Raw genomic sequence first — 23,616 nt, forward strand, 5'->3', positions numbered from 1 at the left:
TTTTACATGCTTTTTAAATAAACTATAAACCAGATACATAAAGGTGAGCCTACTCTATCTCAGATCTAAAACTTTAAATGTGATACTTCTCAACCTGTTTATGTTGTCTCTAAATACAGACAGTCCCAAAGCTTACTGTACCAAACTTTTTATTATTTCAAACAAACTTCTGTACAAAAACGTCATAGCAGGCAAAGAAACCCAGCGACTTTGGCAAACAGCACATGACAACTCGCAGAATGTTTTAAGGTGTACATTTTTTATTATACAAGTGACAAATAGCTTTCCTCTGGGCTAAAGATAAGACTTCATTGTTTGACAAATAATCGCAGGTAAAGCATGTAATAACTTCAGTTACCAAAGCTCAACAGAATGACTTGTCATCCACCTAAACTTACCTAACTGGAAGTGACTATGAACAACGTAGGATTTCCCCTAATATACATTTGTAAATGTCCCCCCATTAAAAATGGAGTTTGTAAACAGCGGATTTACTACTGTGAAAAAGCAGCATCATCACTGCTTCCAGCAAAAGAAAAAAAACTAGTGTGATTTCTAATTCTGTTCCTGACAACAACATGGTGATCTGCTGCTACAACTGAAGATGTGTGACATGAACGCTGGAGTTGTGGTGGTGTCCAGTATCACGACACATATAATGTTGGTGCCTATGGGTTCTGATCAGGCTTGAGAAACCTCATAGTGGTAGTTCTGCTCAGAAATAAACTCTAAGGCAATTCCTACTCCAAAGAACTTATGATATTAATACTGTTTAAGGATTGAGTTCAATGACTGAATTTGTCACAGCACAGCCAAGTTTCAGCAGACCAAATACATCTTCAAAGTCTTAAGGTAATCTTTTTAGAAGTGAAATGTGTGAAAATTCCAGTAAGAGCACACAAACCCTGATTTACGTACACAGGAATAGGCAAATGCAAATCTGAATCTGTGCACAAGCACTGGAGTTTGCACACATACATGCAAGCAAAGTACACAAAATCGAACACATTTTCAGAACGTGACCTCTGCAAGAATATGTACAGCAACTGCAGACCACCCAGAAGACACACTTAGCAGAGCATGAGCATTTTGCTGCTTCTGGTAAAGTATTTCTATTCCATTCAGGGAAAAATTACTAGAAAGTAAACAACTCAGCAAGGAACTCAACTCCTGGAAGTATCAATCACATCTCAAAAACCAACGAAGAGCAGTCAGGTGATAAATATTTCTGTGTTGACTCTGAATCATCTAATGAATAACACTATCAAGGAACTTGATGGAATGTCTAAGAACAGCTCAGCTCTTAAAACTTATTTGTATCATCCCTAGTTTGATGAGGTCAATTTGACACTAGGGAAGTCTGCTGCTATGGAAGAGTCTTCTGCTTTACACTGGTTTATATCAGCAAAAAACCTACTTATCAGGTAGAGCTGTCTGAGAGATAATGTTCATCATGATATATTTACACTGACAAACCCTTTCTAGTTAAGTCAAGGCATTAGTATTTTCCCTTTCCTTTCTATATCTAATAAAATTATACAGGATTTTCAAAATCCAGCAACGGTCTTAAAACACATTTTCTGTTTATTTATATTGAATCTGAAAAAGGATATTAATTTCCTCAATTGTTGAAAGGTACAGGTTATACTTAATAAAAAGGTAAAATGACCTCTTTGCAATACGTTTTTGGATGTCAGGCAGCACTTAATCCCTAAAATTCGGTTGATCTCCACTTATTACAGGAAGGACAATGTATTTTATGAGTGTGACGAACATTCAGGTATTCTCCTATTCATACAAGTTTGATGAGATCCTAAAACTGACTGACTAAAAAACTGCACGTTATTAAAACATATCCAATGAATTTTACTTTCTCTTATATTAACTTTCTCCTTCTTTAGAGTTCCTTTTCTGTGGTATCTGACGTTTCAGTTTATTTGATTTCCATTTTGTCTTTACTACTTACTTCTCTGATAGAGAAGGTGTTTAAGGATTAAAATGCACAGATAAACTGTTGTAGCTGAATATCTAAGTAAAAAAGTATTTTAAAAGTCAAAAGATAAAGGCTAGCATAAAAACTTAGGCCGCACTATATAAAGTCAGTTAGGTTATGAACAGATCTATTTTAGCAATGTGAAGAAAATGGTTATGTAAATACACACAAGTATTAACATCAAACTGTATTAAATTATGTAAACATACACATCTTCTGTGATCAATACAAACATCTACTTGTCTCAGGATACTACTGCAGCATAGCTCGAATTTGTTTGGAAGTAGATTCATCGTTCAGGTGTTTTGTAGTGAACCTAGAAATTACAAGTTAAAACAATATTTTATAAAATGAACAAGGATTAGAAAGTCTGAAAACTTCAGTGCCTGTTTTGAAATCAGTGCAGTTCAATTACACAATGGAGGAACTTATATGTTACTCTAGTCACTGATCGCTGGAATTTAACTGCTAATAGTCTGTTGCTCTTTATGTTCTAAATACTCCTTGTAATAAATTATTAATAGGTGGAGAATTGTGGCTAAATCCTGGCTAAATACTGTTTGCCATCATCTACGACATTGTCATAATTTTGGGTTAAAATTATATCTTTTTTTCCAGTTAAAAGCCTCAAAAGAAGTAAAACTCATTGAAAGACATAAGAAATAGGGTAAATACTAAAAGGACTTAGGAATTTAGATTGAATTTTGGCATAATCTATAAGCCTAATTTTAAGCAGCTGTCTTAAATGTCCTAGGACAACTGAAAAGGTTTAATGTGTTGTTTTCCATTTAAGCCCAAGCATTCTCCACTGCTTGTGTTTGTAGGGAGATCGATTATCACACAAGCTCAAAACACACCTGATACCTGTAGGGTTTAACTCCACATCAATTGTAATTCAAAAGACATGATAAACAAATATAGAGGTGGTTATAGTTGCAGTTCTCACTCTATCCAAGCATTCAACAGCTAGAGAACTCAATACAGCTGTGAAAAACTTGGTACTAAGACTCCCTTCTCTGCTTCAGAGACGTGTCAGACCATTGTCTTTTGCTTCCTAAGACAGCACCTTAAACACTCAGCTACAGGATTGGGATTTAGGTTGCTGTTTTCTTGAAGTTGTATCATTTAGCAAAATGAAAAAAAAAAAAGTCTTACTAAAAGGGAAGGAGAGAAGGGAAACATCAAGGATTTGAGAAAGGGAAATTCTACTCTCTGCTTCTAACATGTTTTAGTTGCTGAGGTATTTTATATAACAAAACTTTAGCTTAGACATTTTGTTTACCTTTGATGTATAGTTTACTTTTTAGATAGCTGTTTTAGGCGATAAAATGAACCTTCTTCTCTGAAGAAGGACATTATGACTTCCAAAATTAGTAGTTATTGCTTATCAAAGTGAAATGGAATTGAAAGAAATGAGTATTACTTAAGAAAACCCCAGGTGACGAAGGAAAACCCAAAAGGACAATTTTCTTAATAAATCAAGCTTCTAAGGTGAAAAGTCTTAAATATAAAGAGATTGGGAGAAAAAAAAAAGAGGAATTTGTTACAGTTGAATCAAACAATTATCCATACATACCTGAGAGCATTCAGAAGTCCTTCCACAGTGTCAGGTGGTTGCTCCTTTAAAACTTTTATGCATCCCTTCATCTGGGAACAGAAGCATGCCACTATTGAACAATAATATATGAATTGCACTAGCTGAAAACAAGGATATATTTCACCATAGACAGGCAGCTTCTTTTTCCTACTGAGTGTTAATGCTGCTTTATATGACACAATAAAAGCATTATAAGTATTATAACATAGTTAAAAACCTAAGTTTTGAGAAAACATCTATTTTAATGTGCGTTTGTAGATAGTAAATTATATATAAAGTGTATATATTTTAATGTGATTAAATATGATTTAATTCACATGATTTCTCCCATTTCAACTTAAAAAATATCAAGAACAGCTGACAGAAGCTAAAAAAAGAGATTTTGGAAGAGAGTTCCACGTCATTGCTGTTAGCAACTATCAGAAGAGATGTTTCAACTTTAACTTCTATTTTTATGCTTACACACAAGGAAGTAATTTTGAGTATTCAGTTTCAGTTGTAAACCTAGCTGGTGATAACTTATGATTTGTTTCATAACTAGTGGTTACAAATTTAATCTGAGATAAAAAGTCCATGATGTTGATTTTAAACACCACACTGAACAAACATTTTCGTGGAGACTGTAAAAACAGGCTGAAATTCTGACCAAATTTACAAAAGGGGAAATGAAGCAGAGACAACAGAGGTAGAACTCATTTGACCCACTACACAGACTCCCTATCTAGTCAATAGAGAGAAATAAGATATTCCTCTAACCTATTCAGAATATACTTTCGTATATAATTAACTGTGCTCCAGAAGTACCTATTTCTTCCCTTTGCTATGAAGACATCTAACAGCTATCCACAAATTAGTCTAGATTAATTCCACCTTATTTAAAATGATAGATAAAGAAATGACAGTCATGATTTGAACCTTCTAATTTTCCAAGTCACATTACAGTGCTAAATCTACACGCCAGTATGTTCGTTGCAGCTAAAGAGCAGCTCTGCCTTATTACGGAAGTGGATGATGAAATATTTCTCTGAAGTCAGGGTCCATGTATTTGCCAATAAAAATTATTCGGAAAATGTAGCTCAGCCTCCTGCACAATGACGAGCCTAACAGTCGCTGATCACTGCTCAGTTGGCTCATTTCTACCTGGAAGATCAAACTAGCTTTGCAAATAGCAGATCAGATGAAATTCTCAGGGTAGCAGCACGTGTTTTGAAATGACACAGTTACTTTTCCTGAACTAGAGAAACTCAAGATTATATTCACATCACTCAATACAGCTTTACATGCCCCATCAGATCAGATCAGACAAACTCAAAGGGGATAAAAATTCAAACCATTCCTTTCTGTTTCTGTCAGAATCAGATTCCCTAAAGCAGTCAAAAAAGAGAAGCCGTTAGGACATCCAAGCTTGGAGCCTGTAATTAACAGCTTGAAATACAGCCTCCAGTCTTGAAAGAGTAAGGAAAGGGAAATTGGTTCCACTGCCCCTGAAATTCTCTTGAAATGGCTCCTAAGAAGTGACTAGTTTGGAGAAAAGAATTGTTTTTCATAGTAAAACAAACTCATCATCTAAAATATTAGAAGATATTTTTATTAGAGAAGAATCACTAAACTAAGTAGGCGAAGTAAGATTTGGGACCATGTACTCATTTTTAAAAACTGAGTCATACATCTCCTGCCTTCCATTTACATCTAGCTAACTTTCCTGTAAGATTACAGGGCTTTAGGATAAATGTGAGAACCAAAGTACACACATTGTATATTTGGTCCTATCAACATTTTGCTTGTGTTGTCTCTGTAGGCAAGACACTGAATCAGCAGTCAGGAAGTCTGCATTCAATTCCCAGGCTCTAACTGCTGCATGACCTTGAGCAAATCAATTCACCTCTTTGTGATATATCTTTCCCTCTGTAAAACAGAGTCAAAGAGGAGATGTTGTAAAATACTGATATCTGCAGATGAAAAATGCTAACGAAGACTCACTGTCATGGAGCGCAATAATATATATGTATTTTTTTTTTCTTTTGAAGTAGGCTCTCTTGTAAAGGGAAAGACAGCATCTTTTTTTTTTTTCATGAATTACAGCTTATTTCTGCTGAAAGATGTGGCGCATGACATTTAGGTTTGTAAAAACATGTAGCAAAAATAAGAGTACTTTCTTGTGTGTGTTTGCAATATCTCAGATTAAAAAATAAAGTTGAATTTCTGTGACTGGTCATGCCAAAGCTACAACTTATCATCAACATTACAACAATAACATTTCAGTTCTGCTACTTCGGATCTCAGACAAAGCAGAGACAATGTTAAATATCTGCTTATTTACAACAGAACTACTGCCAAAGATTAACATTTTAGCATAAATAAATTACATGATTAATAAAAAATTATGACCACAGAACTTATTCCAGGATAGGTGTAATACAAAATTATTTTAGTGTAACCATACAGTTGACAGGAAAGCAGGGCTAACTAAGACAAATTAGTATCTGTGTCTGCAAGAAAATGCAAAGAAAAAAAGACTGATCCTTATTTTAATTTCAAACGAGCTGATTATTAAAGTATGCAGGTGAAGATAAATTCTAAATTTTGCCATTCGAAAGTAATTAAAATGATTTATAAAAAGTCATAAGCTTGTGCTGATAAAAAAGCTGCAGACTAGTATTCTCAAACCTACAGAGTATTAAAGAAAAGTCACTCTTACATCAATCTTTGATGTCTTTGAAAAAGCTCCCACAGGATGAACGTGATCATACAGAATAATAACTCCCACCATTACTCGCATGCAGAACATAAGGGTCTCTTCACTGGTGAATCTACTCCTGTACTCCCTGGAAAACAGAACAAAAGAAATAAACAGTCTTGACTTCTTACTGGACAATTTTGCAAACTAGACTATGAGCGCGTGAAATCTGAACTAAAACTGTACTTTAAGGTTGAAGATGCATCTCAGTAAGATTTTAAACATCTTTGAATTGCGTAAGTCCTTGTCAATTTAGAAGAATGGTTAGAAAGCGAAGAGATATGTAAACCCCTTCTAATACCCCTTCACAGTTCAGATCCTCACTTCAGCAAAATGTCTGTGATGATGGTTTCACAGAAGACTTCCACAGTTCATGAAATACGATGGAGACCGATCATACTTCTTTAGAAACACAACATATCAGGACTTCAAAGGAAAGCTACTCTTTTTGCTTAAATTCCTACTTTGAAACAGTTAACATTTAAATGGGATCTAATTTCAGCAGCTAGTAAGTTCCGGGCTTCACCTAGGTGGATCATAGTCATCACTCTCTCTCTCTCTCTTCTAAGTCCATAGGCAATGTCAACAACCCTGAGTTGTTCACTGAGCATCTAAAATGTGGAGGCCTACTAGATAGGACTGGACTGAACTAATTCCAAAGAGGAGTTCTTTGACTTTTCAATTCCAAAATAAGAATATGGATGGCACAGCTAAGACAGACCGTATTGGCTCTAAACCCTGAAACCATCATCAGGAAATGAAAAATGAACTACAGTAGAGAAAAACAGAAATCCTGAAAACCAGGAATTATCATAATTTTTCTAACAAATATTATTTTGAGTAGATAATACATGGATTTGTCTACTGTCATTCATTGATTTTCATTATAAAGCTTGATTTTTTTTCACTTAAACATATAATTAACAATACTGAAATCTGTACTATACTACTTCTCATTTTACAATAACTTAAACATTTAGTCTTATACAGCATCATAACATGAACAGATTTAAAAGCTACAGACATCTTGATGTGAAAATGCTTAAACATCCCACAATTAGAACTAAATATCAGATAATCTTCTGGTACATGACTCACAACTTTCTCTTTCTCTACTTTTGCCAAAAAAAGAGCTGACACAGAAGGTTACTTTTCACTTACTACTTCTATAATGTCCTGGGATTGTGAGATGAGTCCCACCTCCCACGTACACTTCTCCAGAATTTTCATAAACAAACACAATAACCTCAACAGTTCTACCCTTTACATGGCACCATGAACAAACGATTCAAAGACAGGAAGACTACCTTGACTCTATCTTGTATGTGTTTTCCACTCAGAGACCTCTAACCTAAAAAATACTCAAATAAATGCACAGCTAAACAATAGCAACCCCACTGGCTGTATCTACACTAGTAGACAGGAATGCAATTGTACAGTTTCCATACTGCTGAACTTTCTCACATCCAGAATAAGATGGTTGCATCCAAAAAAGATCCACTCAAATGATTCTCAAAATAGTCCCTGTGTATCATTTACGAAAGCACTACTTGAAAGAGCCAAAATCTTGCCCCTAAGTGTGCTAATAACTGAGCAGCATGGGCAAACAAGAGACAGCATTTGGCCTATGGCCCTGGTTAGACAAGACACAGACACTGACGCCTCTGCGCTTTAAGATTACATTTTTATTTTAATGTTTTGTTGAAATACAGGCTAACCATGTAAGCTCTCCCTAACAAAACTCAATGCTGATTCATGAAAAATATCATAAGGTGGTTAAAATAGCAGGCAATGCTTTCTAATACCAGGTCATGCTTTGTATTTACAAAAGTGATAACAACTTAAGGCAAACACACAGGAATTAATTTGGAAAAAACTATGGTTACCCCAGGTAGCTACTTAAAATACAATATAAATTCTCTCACACAAGAAAAATAAGATTTAAGGTAAAACTTACGGTGTTTCCAACATGACTTTACATACGCTAGCCATAGTACTTAGACAGTCTGTTGTATTTTCAATTGGTAACGTTTTGTTCTGGAAGGGTTAAAAATAGCCAATGTTCAGTAAACCATCTTATAAAATTAAAATCAAGAATGTCTGTGTTAGAACTTTTCTCCCCCATTACCTACTTCTGATACAAAATGTGTAGTTGCATTACTGAGTGTTTTCAGCATTGGTGTGGCTTCTGCATAAAACAGGGACATCCTATTGGCCATTTCATTGTTTACTTCATTCTCAATGTCTAGCTGATGAAAACATGAGGAAAAAATAGTCAGTAAAACTCTTTAAAATCTTGCCGGCAGCAAGAAAAAGACACAGTACATCCTCATGTCAGCAAGCAGATTGTTGCATGAATAGTTCCACTCTAATCACTTCATCCGGACTGCTGATTAACTCTCGGTGTGAAGGAGAGAACATGACAGCTAGCTAATCAAAAGAAAAAACATTGCCACAAAGGGTATAAATGCATACTGATAAATACCTCTGTGTGAACTGCAGAACAGATTTCATTTACTTACATGCATGTTGTTTATTCTGTTGCGACTTATTGTCCGCCTATAATAACTGAAGTCATTCTGAATTGCTGGGTTTCTCATCTTTGAGGAAGACAAATAGCAAATAATCAGTTTCGGTTCAAAATACATGGAAAAAAAACAGCATGTATTAGAAGACTTTATTAACCTTAAGTTCATCAAAACGAAGAGTAAAATGTAAGATTTCTGCAAACTCTTTTGCTAGAGCCTGTTCCCGTTCCAGGTGCTGAGTTGGAGTATAAGGTGGGCACGTCAAGGACTCCAATAAGCTCTGCAGGGCTTTCTCTGAATAAAAATCAGAAGCACAAATTCTATTCAGTCCACATTATGACAAAGTTTTAAATAAATATCTAAATATACTTTGTATGAAGGGAAGGAATCCTCCAAACATGCAGAGCCCTAATAGAAATGCTTTTTCTTACTATTCTAAGGTGAGAAACATTAGTCAAAGACACCTGCCTCTTCAGGCTCCCTGCCATTTTCTTTCCATTTTGTACCACTGAGCTCTTTTCCCTTTTTATCACCCTTTATCCGGGCTCCCTATCGAAAATTCTAGAGAAAGCATTTTTCTTGCATTCAGATATTCAACTCTTTCTCTTTCATCTTCCCCAGTTAGCCATCAGCTCAGTAGAGAGATTATTCTGGCATCTCTGTTACTAAAAGTGTACTCTTAGGCACTGACAGCAATGTAATTCAGCTCCCGTGGATATAATTACTAGCATAACTCAAAAAGTGAAAGACTTCGTAAGCATGACGTTGTAGAAGAATTCCTTTGCATTGGGAGCTCTCCCACTTCATACATACATTTTTGCACACTAGTTCTCTTCCAAAGTTCTAATTCAAGGAGTAATTAGATCATTTTGGGGGTTTGTAGGGATGACAAAGTCAGTGTAAAACATGCCCAACTTCGGATTTTCACCCTGTGAGAGAGTTTATTGATACCCTTCTCCCCTATTTTCCCTGTTTTTAAAAGTCTCAAAATATTATTCGTTTACATTCCTTTTAAAACTCTTGAAGGATCCAAATTACAAAAAATAAATTGCATTAGTACAATATGGACCAGTGAAGTGCAGCAGAGTGGCAAGCACCAGAGAAAAACTTCCTACAGTTTTATCACATTCTTTGCTTGCACTCTATTTAGATAATACAGATTTATTTTAAGTGACAAACTAACAAACTACAGAAATTTTGAAATTAAATTAGGATTAAAAATATGCCTTGATAAAAGTAATTGCAGTTAAATGTCTGTTGATATCAAACAGAAAGAATAATTACCCTTTAAAAGTCTGTGGAAAAATAAACTTCCTATTTCTTTATATATGAAGTAGCCTAATAAACAGACATACTAAAAGAGGGCTCACCTAATCTGAGTGAAAACTCATAAAAGCGCTTCAGCCTTACAACCAGAGGACATACTGAATTCCATGCTTTTTCTTGCAACTGGATATCATTGGGATTTTGTATTGCCTGAAATGAAAATATTACTGTAAAGAACTGTGATCTATGAATAACAAGCAAAAGGTGGCTTGGAATTTTTCTACTGTGTTAGTTTAGAAAGTAAGTATTGTAAAACACAGAACAATGATGAGAAATTACATTGCACAGGAATAGGAAATTACTAAGTCCAAAAAATATGTTTTCCACTTTCCCTCTCCCCCTGTATCATACTGATTTAGAATTATTCATTCCAATGCACCACTGACATACAGAAATAGGTTTCAACAGATTCTTTGGGGAGCAAAACTGTTGTAGAAGCATCAGGTAAGACCTTTCGTATGACTACTACTGGTTGCAGCAACAGCTTTTTTATTTCAGGTTTTGATGCTTCTGAAATCTTCAACATATTCATGTTCTTAAGTAACCAGCAGCTCACGCCAACAGTAACTGCGAAGCTGCTGCAGTAAAAGGTTTGGTCAGCTGAGAAAAATGTTAAGTTACAATTCAGAATTGTACTTTGGCACCAGTGTCATAGAATAAGATGCCTGTAAAGTGGATGTAAGGTTGTAATTTACTGTGGTTCATTTTTTTACTTACACAGAAGAACAACTATTTTCAACTTTTTTTACAGTGTATTTCTGACATCTGAGTATTATCTCTTCCATGTCCTCCACTTTGACTTCTACCATGAGATATATGAAACAAGGTATATGAAATGGTGTTTTTTTAAGTGAAAAATAATTACTAATTACTAATAGTAAACATAAAAGAAGTTCCAACAGCCATCATTCAATTATTTCACATTAGGATTTTATATTCAATGCTACACATAATCTGTAACATATTTTCTAAATACAATTTTAATGAAGATTTTCGTATCATTTCATAGAATGTGCTTGCATACAGAACAGAAGCCAGGAACACACTGAGTTTTGCTTGATTTTGCTTCCAAAGAACTGTCACTAACTTTAACAAACATACATCTCTAATTTCTCGTCCAGCTCCTTTGTAAGCCTGAAGGTCTGCAAGCATACTTTCCGAGTCCTGTAAAACTGAACTGATCTGATTCCATACCTCCCTTTCTCCATCTGTGGGCTGTGCATCTAAGAAACAGAAAAGCAAAATGCACAAAGTCAAAAGGTAGCTGCAATACAAATAGCAAAATTACTCAGTTCTACTTAACAACATTCTATCCAGCTGGACTACATGTAACTCCATTCTGATGTGGGTTTTTTTTAAATATACAATTATACTGCACTGCCATTCTGTTAACAACCAAGTTTCTGCTTTCTATAGCAAGGAAGGAAAAACAGTACAGTTTTTGTATGCTCTGGCTCATAATGCCTCTTTTCAAAACGCAGCATTTTGAAGTGAAGCAGTATCATAAAGCAATGTTATTAGAAAACAGGATAATGCAGCAGTCCTTTAGTAAAACTGCCCCTCTCTTTCACGAGCTCTACAGCTCGATTACAAAGAATTGTTCACTTTTCTTGCAGCTTGGGGATAGAATCAGGCCATTCAGTGGATGGAGCAGTGGGATATTACACCACTTTGACTTTCCTCCAGGCTTCCTTAACCAGTGTAATTTATTTCTCCTTTTGTAAAACACAGATAGATACAGTACTGCTAAAAATAAACATTTTTCTTATGTATGTTAGAGATCATTCCTGCTACTAAAATAAATCCAGCTCTGTCAATGATCAGTTCTCAGCACGGGAGTGACCTGTAGACCTTTATTGTCCAGAGAAATGACATTTGGAAGTAGATCAATTTTCCTATTCAAATCCCATCCAATGGGATTTTCACAGCAGTGTGACACCAGGGAGTGATGTTACCCCTAGAACACCAAGACGTTAGACAAGGTAGAGATCTTCTGTCTTCTTTTGTTTTAAAACATAAAGATGACTGGCACTGACTAAAGACTGGATGACCTACATATAGAATTGTAGTCAGTATTTGTAGAAACAATCACATTGTCCCAGCAAATTTCTACAGAAACCCAACTTTTTTTTTTTTCCTTAGATTTGTATTAGCTTGTAAAGTTAGAATTTTAATTTTTATAGAAGAAAAAAAAATAATTTGAAGGTGAATCTTAGGACTTAAGGACTACTTGTTTGAATTAAAAGCAAAGAGATACCTTCAGTTCAAAACTCACCAATTAGGAAGAGCTACTGTACACATCTCTATATTAATAGACAAGAAATATAAAAAATACTTTTTCTATTTAGTCTTCTCGCTCTCCTTAAGAAATGAGACACAGTTTTCCACCCGTATATCAGTACGGGATTCATTTACCCACCCCCCATTAGAAACAAATGAACCTGTTCACCTTGGAGAGTACAGCAAGAGCAGGCACTCTCTCCATGACGTTTCAGTTAAGTTAATTTGTTTAAATGTGTCAAATCAGCTATGGACCTTGCATGAATGAGGTAGAAATGGCTGAGACTTACATGTCTCTAGCTCTGAAGCAACTAATACTTAAAATCTTTCCTATATTCCTGTCCTGGTTTGGCCTAAACCAGGCCGATTTTCCTTTCAGTGATTTTTACTTTCAGCTAAGTCTCCTCTAAGTAACTGCATGTTTTTGCAGACAGTGTCTGCTTCCAGGACTGATAACGCTCGAAGTTTGTAGTTATCACTGAGGCACCGGTAGGGATGTTGTGCAGAAAGGCTCTTGCTGTACTTATTCTTGAGAGAAACCAAGGTCACTGCTGAATTCCTCATTGCTTACGAGTGAAGAGCCGAAGGGGGGTCGCAGCTGCAGAGGGGAGCGGACAGGGCAGGTGACCCAAAATTGACCAACGAGGGTATTCCATCCCATACACGTCATTCTCGGTATAAAGTGGGGGGATCACGAGGGTCTCGCTCTCTTTCTGCTATGGCCGGTGTCCAGGGAGGACTCCGTCTGTTTTCCTGCTGCCCCCGATCCCGATCCGTGCGTTCCTGAATCCAGCTCTTGACCGTCGCTAGGCCCAGCCTGGGCCTTCCCGGAGCCTGCCCTGCAGTGCCGGTGGTGACGTGGCTGACTTCAGGGGAGCTCAGTCTTGGTTTTGTATATATATTTGTATATATTTGATTATTTCTATTATTATTATTATACTTTTTTTTTCATTATTATAGTTTATTAAAACTGTTTTAATTTTCCAACCCAGAAGTCTCTCTCCCTTTTCCCTTTCCCTTTCCCTCTGGGGGGAGGGGGGGGGATAACAGAGGGCATCTGCCGCAGGTTTAATCGCCAGCCCAGCTTTAAACCGTGACAATTCCTATGTCACCGTGAGTCCCATGAGACTGGGCACATGAAACAATATTGATGTGACTTCCCTTTTATTCTGGAACTTTTCCCTAATCTTATTTAAAAGACAGAACAAGTGAAAGTAAAAATAAGCCAGGCTTACTCAGCTGGGTTTTATATCCAAAATACTTCATGTAACTAAAAAATTCTGCTATCCTTCAAAAAGTGAGGGACAGAAGCACCAAAGAGAAAAACTATCCCAAACAGGAAAATCCCAGCTGGGACACGGCTGTTGAACTGAACTACTAGTCGCATTAAGTTTAGAGTGTTACTGACTGGTTCTTTCCCCAAGCTGCAAGAAATCTCAGGTATATACCGTACGGGGTCTGTCACCTTGTGATAAAGAAACAAAACAGCAAATGCTTCTGAGTGTAACAACGAAAGCAGTAATCTTGCTAAGCAGTTACATACCATAGAACAACAGAGTAGGGGTAAGGTTGGAGTCACCTATAAATCAATATCTATATTTTAATAGTTAAATAAAAGTTAATTAAAATAGCATTTTCATTGAAAACACAAAAGAGAATAAGTGATTTATTAGTACAGTTCATGAGTGTAAAATTTGCATGATCAGGTCACCTGAAGCATGGGTACTTCTATGTTACTTTTTACAATTAATTTGTTTTAAAAAATATTAGACCCTAACAGAAACGTAAACACTACAGACTGCTCAGCACTTTGGGACTTAAAAATGGCCTTAGGTAACACCTTTTAATGTTAGTCCTTTTCAAATTTTCTCAATTCATCTTTCAGAAGTTGGGGGAAGGTTGAATATTTGAAACTCATTGAGTGTTCTGTAGTATCCCAGCACCGGGGGAAGCAGGAGTAGGAGGAAGGTGGGTAGGTGGAAGAGGGAACGAAAGGGAAGGGAGAGGAAGAGGGCTGCAAAGGCTACAGAGCAACAGGCTTAGCTTGCATTTGCAGAAGCGGTTTCTATTTATGCTGAAAATGTTTAGCTTAAAAATAAAGGTAGGGAGGATGACTCAGGCTTTTTTTAAAAAAACATGCATCTTACTTATGAAATATATGTTATGCAAACAGATGTTCTGATAAGACCATGGCCATGTTTCAAAAGGGATTTTACATTATAGTCTCGTCAAAAATGGTCAGCTAAAATACCTGTAACCAGTCACTTTGAAAAAGATTTCATCTTGCTGTCAACAACAATAATAATAACAGGAAAGACAACAACTGAAAGGAATACAGACTTCTTCATGACAGATTTTGGCCTTTAAAATTGGTTTCTATTCCAACAATACCAAAGCTTGTTTCTCTGTTCTGAGTAAAAAAAAATGCCATTCCTGAATCGCAGTGTGGAATCACTGCTTGGCAGTGCTCACCTCTAATCCCCATACTGCCAGAGAACCAGCACGTGCTTAAACGATTTGGGCCCATTTATAAATAAAACCATAGCCACCGACTAATCCACCCTGAACGCAAGTCCTTTCAATAACAAGTTCCCATAATCACTGGACTTACAGCATTTCAAGTCTGAGTTTTTAGAGTTCTCATGATTAGCATTCAGAGTATGCTGTCTTTAATACAACAAAATAGGAAAGCCTTTCACCTCCCTTTGCCCAAATGTTTCTACTGTGAACCCTAAACCTGACAACTAAATGAATCCTCTAGGAAATTAATTCAAGAGTCAGATCAGGCTTGACTCTTTCATATACAGATTCTACCAGCAAATTTTCATTTAGAAAGTGAAAATTTTAGCTCTGGACAGGAAGGTAATTCCATTGGCTCCATCAGAAACAGCCAGTATATGATAAGTCATCCATTCCATGAACAAACGCTCTCTTTCATTTTTACACATGGTCTATTCCATATTTTGGATGGGACTTCATAAAAAAAAGGGGGAAAGCTGGACCCACTACAATCTATTTGTGGATGCATTAAATATTTCAGATGCATGGTGGGGTGCAAAGGTGGAATCATCATTCTTTTATTTGAAAAATACCTGTTTGTTTCAAAAAAAGCCCTAACAGCACAAAGTATCTACCTCATTCTTCACCAAGTATGTACTGGAAAAACCACAGAAACTGCTATGTAGGTAAGACATTAGTACTCATAGGACAAGATTAAATATAAAAAGAAAAATCAAGTATATCAATATTTCAGTAATTAATTTTTATGAAGAGATAACAAGACAGTACTAAAAGAGGCACTTCCAACCCACACACCATTTCTGTATCTGAAATGCAGACCAAAAGCACGGAACTTTATTCCACCCTCAGTAAAACTGATTGCAGATTAAGAGGATTCCCACTGAAGCTGGTTAGTGCTTGAATTTCAGTGAACGTGGAATCATATTTGTCAAAAAAACATCATACCCTCCTGGCCTCGACAGCCTAGTGAAAGAATAGCCAGTAAAACAAGATGTCTTACAGGCTCTTGCTTTCAGTTTTTCTTGTCCTGTCCACTGCTAAAGGCAGCCAATAATTCCCAGCCACTAACAGCAAGTTAGAGAGCAGTACTTGTATTTTACTGTATAATGCTTAAGTCCTGTTTCAGGTTTGTCACCATGACAATGACTTTTCCCACTCCAATCTGGGACAAAATTAGGTGAAAAGCTAGTTTATGTCCTCAGAAAAGACAAAAGGCATTATATCTACGGTGACTAATGCATTTTAGAGGGTACCAGAGCTTGCTATACTCCACACATTAAGAAGAATAGTGTTAGGCAGAAACAGTACCCTATCCAGTCAACACTGGATTTTTGAATTTCATCCTTTCTAAACTAGCTAGAACAAAGCAAAGCTCCCTAAATTGTTAATACTGCTACGGGTACAGTGCTGTGCCGGGGATATCAGCGCCAAGCTTCAGCTCCCTGGTGGACATGGAGTGGACAGCCTCTCTCCGACTGAGCTGAACCTTCTTGCTTAGGGCACTCTCTGCAGCACGGAAGACAAGAGTTTAACCTCCCGCAGGCTGGGTATGGATCACATCTCCAGCCTTGCCATTTGTGGAGCAAGGGTATTAATATCCTACTACGCAAAAAGTGGGCAGTTGCTCTGTTGCCAAGTATGTTCTAATAATAGACACTTTTAATCATACATGAACAATGATAACTGAAAATTTCATGAATCTTTCTGGGGATGGGGCACGGGGAATCCTAGATAGTAAGTGTCCTTGATTCGTAGGGGGATGAGGGGGATTAAATTAGGATCAAGTAATGAGCCCACCTAGCTAGCATTTAGGAAACAAGGGAACCTGCTCATGTTAAGGTTAGAGAGTTTGGTCTTATAAAAGGTATTTGTGTCTGAGGAGAGGATGGGACTGAAGGTGTCAGTAAAGGACACCTCCTCCCAATAATCTATAAGCTTTAGTCTCTTAGGTTCAAAACAAATTATTGCTACCTCAACCTCCAAACTATTTCCAATAATTCATGTGGAATTATTTGTCTACTTTGCCTGAAAAAGTCCTCTATGGGCAGCAGTAATTTGACAATAGATTTTCTGCAAAAAAGAGCACCTGTAAGCTGCTATAGAAAGAGCCTCAAATACCCAGAATTCATTCACCTGTGACTAATTTAAACAAGGTCAACATCCAAAGAACAAAACAGTTCTTGAACTGACAAAATCCATTTCAAGAGAATTCGCCCTATGGACTCGTGAAATCCTGAAATCCACAGACTCCCAAGATTTGCCATGCACTCACTCGTCCTAACATTATTTTCGGGTTGAGAGCTAAGAAGGTATTAAGGTAAAGTAAGTGGTATATAATCAAATCCAACACACATCAGATTGATTAAGAATACCCACACCGAGATGCAAGCGTAAAACAGTTAATACGGTTCACTTTCTGGGAATGAAGATTCTTTTTCTTTACGTAAACCTTTCAGTAGACCTTAAAAAAAAGAGTAATTTGCCTGAATGCATATAGTTTGCATTTCACCTCAAAGAAAAGGCTTTTTCACCTGCACAGGAGAACACTATTCTCTGTATCAATCGCTGAAGTTACCACAGTTCCCATTTGTCCCTGTTTTCTCTCAAGGTTAGACTGAATGGATCTTCAGATTGTTTCTCCTTGCACAGATCCAGAGTAACTGCCTAACTCTACAATGATTACCGGAGAGCCTATAGAGCTGCTTTTGCTATATAACACTAACTGAAATTAATGTTGGATTCAAGCTTTTTTAAGTATGACCATGGACTTAGGAAACATGGTTCCCAGTTTGGAATCAAGAATAATGCCAGTAAAAAGTGTCATAAGAATTGCAACTGATGATATAGACGGCTGCAGGAAAGGGGGGAAAAACAGATGATTTAAAACAATTTTTTTTTTGTAGCCTAGATTTAAAGAAAAAAATGGAAAGTGAAATTTTGAAACCTTTTAATTTCTTCTTCTTTCTTGATTCTTTCCAGAATTTGAAAAAAATAATTTTGAATTAGGTGAGGAAACTTAATTTTTCTAAGTGTTCCTGTTTTTATCTGTCCATTTTTCAAGACCTCAAGAACTGCATAGAACAGATGCATTGGATGGACTGAGGCTAAATATGAAAAGAACAGGTTGGTGAAAAATACAAGAGAAAAGTGAGATTGCAACTGATGAAGAGCAACTTAATAATTAGGTATATTTTAATACAAACCAAAAAACCTCATAATGGTATTTTTCAAGAAATGCAATACAAGATGTCGTCCTCAAAATTTTCATCAAAACATAGAATTCTGCCCTGGAGAACAATAATTCACAAGAAAATAAATTAATTTCTGTTGCACCGAACAACACAACCTTACAGCACATTGCCTATAAAATGTGTATTAATTAAGGATAACAAAGGGAAAACAATAAAATAAAAATCTACTACACGGATGTTACTGTGTAGCCTCAGGGCTGACCTAAGATATCTACATCTGTACAACTGCTTGCCATCCTCTCCTGCTTTTCTGTTCCCATCCATGTGCCACTGCTGGGGCTCTTCCAACCATGCCATCATCCACATCACCCTGATCTGACTGGAAGAGTACTTAGTAGCTGGGGGAGAGAGATAAAGTGGTAGTTAATTCTTAGCAAGTTCATTTTCCCACACAGCCATCTGTATTGGGTTTGCATGGCAAGGTTTTGGTAATGGAGAGGCTACAGAGGTGGCTTCTGTGAGAAGCTGCTGGAAGCTTCCCCCATGTCCAACAGAGCCAATGCCAGCCGGCTCCAAGACAGACCGGCTGCTGGCCAAGGCCAAGCCAATCAGCAACAGTGGTAGCACCTCTATGATAACATATTTAAGAAGGGGAAAAAATTGCTGTGCAACAGCAACTGCAGCCAGAGAGAGGAGTGAGAATATGTGAGAGAAACAACTCTGCAGACACCAAAGTCAGTGAAGAAGGAGGGGGAGGAGGTGCTCCAGGTGCTGGAGCAGAGATTCCCCTACAGCCCGTGGTGAAGACCATGGTGAGGCAGGCTGTCCCCCTGCAGCCCATGGAGGTTAATGGTGGAGCAGATATCCACCTGCAGCCCATGGAGGACCCCACGTCAGAGCAGGGGTCCTTCAGATGCTCGAAGGAGACTGTGACACTGTGGGAAGCCCGTGCTGGAGCAGGTTCCAGCAGGACCTGTGGACCCATGGAGAGAGGAGTCCACGCTAGAGCAGGTTTGCTGGCAGGACTTGTGACCCCGTGGGGGACCCATGCTGGAGCGGTCTGTTCCTGAAGGACTGCACCCCATGGAAGGGACCCACGCTGGAGCAGTTTGTGAAGAACTGCAGCCTGTGGGAAGCACTCACATTGGAGAAGTTCGTGGAGGACTGTCTCAAATGTGGGAGGGACCCCACGCTGGAGAGGGGGAAGAGTGTGAGAAGTCCTTCCCCTGAGGAGGAAGGAGCAGCAGAGAACATGTGATGAACTGATCACAACCCCCATTCCCCATCCCCCTGTGCTGCTGGGGGGAAGGAGGTAGAGAATCCAAGAGTGAAGTCGAGCCCAGAAAGAAGGGAGGGGTGGGGAGAATGTGTTTTAAGATTTAGTTTTTATTTCTCATTATCCTACTCTGATTTGACCGGTAATAAATTAAACTAATTTTTTCCCCAAGTCGAGTCTGTTTTGCCCGTGACGGTAATTGCTGAGTGATTCCTCCCTGTCCTTATCTTGACCCATGAGCCTTTTGTTGTATTTTCTCTCCCCTGTCCAGCTGAGGAGGGGAGTGATAAAGCAGCCTGGGTGGGCATCTGGTGTCCAGCTAGGGTCAACCCACCACAGTATCATTCATGATGGGTGCTATCATGTGTTTGTACGTTTCATTTCTAGCATAAGGATATGAGACTATGTGGCAAAGCATCACCCATGGGATGACTCCTTCGGAGCACAGATTAAATTGACGGTCAAATGAATTTAATGCCTTAATGTTAGTTTCCCACTTACTTTGTAGAAACACTTGTATTACTTCTGACAAACAACAGCCCATAAAGACTCTGATTTTTGAGGCATGGAGAAAGGTTGTACCTGTTCTACTCCTGCATATGAGGAAAAAGGCTGTGTCTGTTTTTTTTTAATCAAAATTTGTGTGGCATATTGTACGCATAGCAGGAAGAAGTATGTCACACCCCTCCTTTCAGGTACAATACATACTAAATGAGGAGCAGCAAAAAAAATCTACCAGAGCATGGGGCAGGAGTATCCAAAAAATCTGTAAACATTTCAGAAGCAGTGCTGACAGAATTACTTTGAGCTTTCAGCTTACAGCTAATGAAAAAGTGCACTAAACCTAGAAAGCAACATCCTCTGTACTCAGCACTGGTGAGGCTGCACCTCAACTACCGTGTTCAAAGACATTGAGGTGCTGGAGAGAGTCCAAAGAAGGGCAACGAAGCTGGTGAAGGGTCTGGAGAACAAGTCTTATGAGGAGCGGCTGAGGGAACTGGGGTTGTTTAGTCTGGAGAAAAGAAGGCTCAGGGGAGACCTTATCACTCTCTACAACTACCTGAAAGGAGGTTGTAGCGAGGTGGGTGTTAATCTCTTCTCCCAGGTAATAAGCAATAGAACAAGAGGAAATGGCCTCAAGTTGTGCCAGGGGAGGTTTAGGTTGGATATCAGGAAAAAATATCAGGAAAGGGTTATCAAACAGTGGAACAGGCTGCCCAGGCAGTTAAATCCCTGGAGGTATTTAAAAGACAAGCAGATGTGGTGCTTAGGGACATTGTTCAGTGGTTGACTTGGTAGTGTCAGGTTAATGGTTGGACTCGATGATGATCTTAAAGGTCCTTTCCAACCAAAACGATTCTGTGATCCTGATACAAATAATGAAATACAGTAAACACATTAACTCAACATACCCCTCATCCTCTGAATGGCCAACTGTAGTGGCCATTTTCATGCGTGAACTCGAACTGAAAACTTAGGCCACAGAAAATTACATATCCAATGAGCAAGCAAGCAGACTGTTACCTATGTCCACTAACTAAGTGTCCTTTTACACCATATGATGGCTAATTAAAGGAAACCAAAGCATGAAACTACAGGCATCTTCAGTCACATCCATTCAACACAATACAGATTTTGTGCCATAAAAACCTCCACGACTTTATTTCACATGTAAAACATTTTAACCTTTTGCTTAGGAGTGTCAAACTCCCTGAAATTTGGACACGGTAGTTTTGTTCCTCTCTAGGTAGATGTGCCTGATTAGTGTCCCCATGTGCTTGCACTAACCACTGGTCACCTCCCATGGGAGAGGGTGCTTCACCCCGTTCAGTTCTTGGCAATGCAATTTTGGAAAAAAAAAACAACCTTCTCTGCCAAGGCAATAAAACAGATATTTTCCCCTCTCACCACCATCCCCGCTGCACCAAGGCTTCCCACTGCCAGAACACCTCTTTCCTGCCAAGGCTGCAGCCTGGCTCAGGAGTACTTTCTCACCATCCAGGACATGATGGGGCTGATTAAACCTGGAAGCTCAGAGCAGCTGAAACCCTTCGTAAGAGCTTGGCAAAGCCACAGAGCGCTACTGAAGCCTTTGAAACTTTGATAGAAAAAAATTACGTGGTGGTTTGGATAAAGGTTTGACATCTCAGGTTTACAATAAAATTCAAAAATGATATAGACAGAAGAGAAAAGGGGATACACAGCTTGCACTACCCTGTCCTAAACCCAAACTAACCAATCAACTTTTTGTCATAATTTAAAACCGATCCTTCATAATGAGGTAAATAAGATCTAGATGAGAAGATTAAGATATGTGCAAAGTTATAGACGTACACTCTAGCTCTCATCCAAGAAATCACGTTTGAACAATTTCATGAGATTTAGTATGTGTTTAAATGACTTTTTGAACCAGTGCTTCAGAGTGTGTACACACATAGAGTCTCATATCATGTCACTAACTTTTTTTCAGAAAAATAATTCAGGAATAAACAATTCAAGAAAACTAGATCACGGTGATAAAGTGTGTATCTAACCACCTGAAATTCTCTCTTAAACTGCTTCAAAACAAAGTTATTTTAAAAACACTGTCTTCCCATTTTTTTTGTTGTTGGGTTTTTTTTTTAGAATAAAGGTATTAAGAGACAAAATATTACACACTGTTAGCATTTTAAATAAAAAGCATTTCATGTAAGTAGCGAAGTAAGATTAAACCCATATTTAAGGATTTGATGTCCAGTTTTCAAGACAATGTCTAGAAGTACATGCAGGGAAACTGTAACCAGCAAAAGTGAAATAGCTTTCAATCAGATATAGATGTGACAAGGAAATTAGAAAGCGAAACACTGTTTTGCAAATTGATAAACATGCAATTAAGAGAGATGCAATCAAGCACATACACTTTGACCACTTCACTACTTCTTAGAAACTATAATAATCCCAGTTACATCATCACCAAACCAGGCAAAAATAGTGCCACCACCATGGCTTACATTTTTCAGCTTTTTATTTTCAATATATGTTTCCATTCAAGGAAGCAACATAAAGAATTTTTTTTTAACCCTGATTTGTTAAAGAAAGCTGAGGTCAAGTTCATTCATATGTAAATTTAACAATGGCTCATCAATATTTTGAAACTAATTCAAGGTAAGGTTTTCCTCGCATATCTATCTTTCTGCTCCCTTCTCTGCTCAGAATGAAATTAAGCAATTTTGTATTGTTTTATAAATATCAAAAAGCAATATTCAACTGAAGTGTAATTTGATTTGTTTGCAAATCCCTTTTGAATTGCTTTATGATGCGTAAGCGCATGCAGTTTATTAGGAAATAAGAAGCAAAGAAGGCAAGCCAGGCAAGAAGCTTCGCTCACTTTCAAAGTCAAGGAAAAAATTTGGCCCCTGATCAAGTTCTGTGCAAGTGAGAACTTTTAAAAGATTTCCCATTTGGTTCCTGCAAAATAGAAAAGGAAGAGAAAAGGACTCCTGAGTGGACAAATGATTTTAGAGACAAGTACTTGGACAGATTGGTTGTGCTGGAAAATATACACTGTAAGCAATCAGACTTTAAAAGTTTAAAGTTTTCCTCAGCTCGCTGTTAAGTCAGGGAAAAGATTCTCTCATTGTCTTGTAATTCTTTGAACTTACTTTCAAAATCCAGGAAAAAATGTGGATAGTTTTCAATTTCCCTGGTAAGGACTTTAAGAAGATTACCCATCCCAGCAAACCTAGTAAATGCAACAAAATCGTAAACAGTTATATACGTAAACTTAGAATACTACAACTAAGGGCTTGACACAGTCTGCATCATATATTAAACATTTTGGCAAGTTCTGGACCATGAGAAACATTTTGATGGTCAGTTCTGTGATGTTTATGCATGGGAACAGACAGAATGAGACGTTGGATAAATACAGAAATAATTCTACTCAACAAATTGGAATTTAAACATCAGTATAACATCACAGAATACAAATATATATTTATGAGTTTATTTACTTAGCAAGAGAAACAAACTCAGAACTATATCTGTATTTGTAAATCCTCTAAACTGCTGGACTCAAGTTTACTGAATACCCTTCCAGAGTAAAAAATGACGTCTTAATCCTTGGTTTGGATTCTTTAGCATAAATCCATGTTATTCCATGAAAATAATTCAATTTAAGGAAAAAATA

At 37.5% G+C, this 23,616-nt stretch overlaps 1 protein-coding gene across 9 annotated transcripts in view; it reads right to left on the minus strand.

The window, feature by feature from the left end:
• CYRIA (CYFIP related Rac1 interactor A) overlaps window positions 1-23,616 on the minus strand; it is a 64,572-nt gene that overhangs the window by 3,797 nt on the left and 37,159 nt on the right. For 2 of the 9 annotated variants that reach the window (XM_068425487.1, XM_068425478.1), the window contains exons 4-13: window positions 22,816-22,895; window positions 11,283-11,404; window positions 10,226-10,331; window positions 9,013-9,149; window positions 8,850-8,927; window positions 8,460-8,576; window positions 8,285-8,364; window positions 6,289-6,415; window positions 3,570-3,640; window positions 133-2,309 (exon numbers count right to left, since the gene is read on the minus strand). In XM_068425487.1, the coding sequence (XP_068281588.1) occupies window positions 2,246-2,309; window positions 3,570-3,640; window positions 6,289-6,415; window positions 8,285-8,364; window positions 8,460-8,576; window positions 8,850-8,927; window positions 9,013-9,149; window positions 10,226-10,331; window positions 11,283-11,404; window positions 22,816-22,888 (975 nt within the window). In that variant the 5' untranslated portion in view covers window positions 22,889-22,895 and the 3' untranslated portion in view covers window positions 133-2,245. Of the gene's footprint in view, window positions 1-132; window positions 2,310-3,569; window positions 3,661-6,288; window positions 6,416-8,284; window positions 8,365-8,459; window positions 8,577-8,849; window positions 8,928-9,012; window positions 9,150-10,225; window positions 10,332-11,282; window positions 11,405-22,815; window positions 22,896-23,089; window positions 23,170-23,616 lie in introns of those variants that run through there. The other 7 variants (XM_068425505.1, XM_068425536.1, XM_068425528.1 and 4 more) reach the window with 5 other exon arrangements.

The sequence above is a fragment of the Nyctibius grandis genome, chromosome 1 (assembly GCF_013368605.1).
Source record: "Nyctibius grandis isolate bNycGra1 chromosome 1, bNycGra1.pri, whole genome shotgun sequence".
NCBI classification, from domain to species: Eukaryota; Metazoa; Chordata; class Aves; order Nyctibiiformes; family Nyctibiidae; genus Nyctibius; species Nyctibius grandis.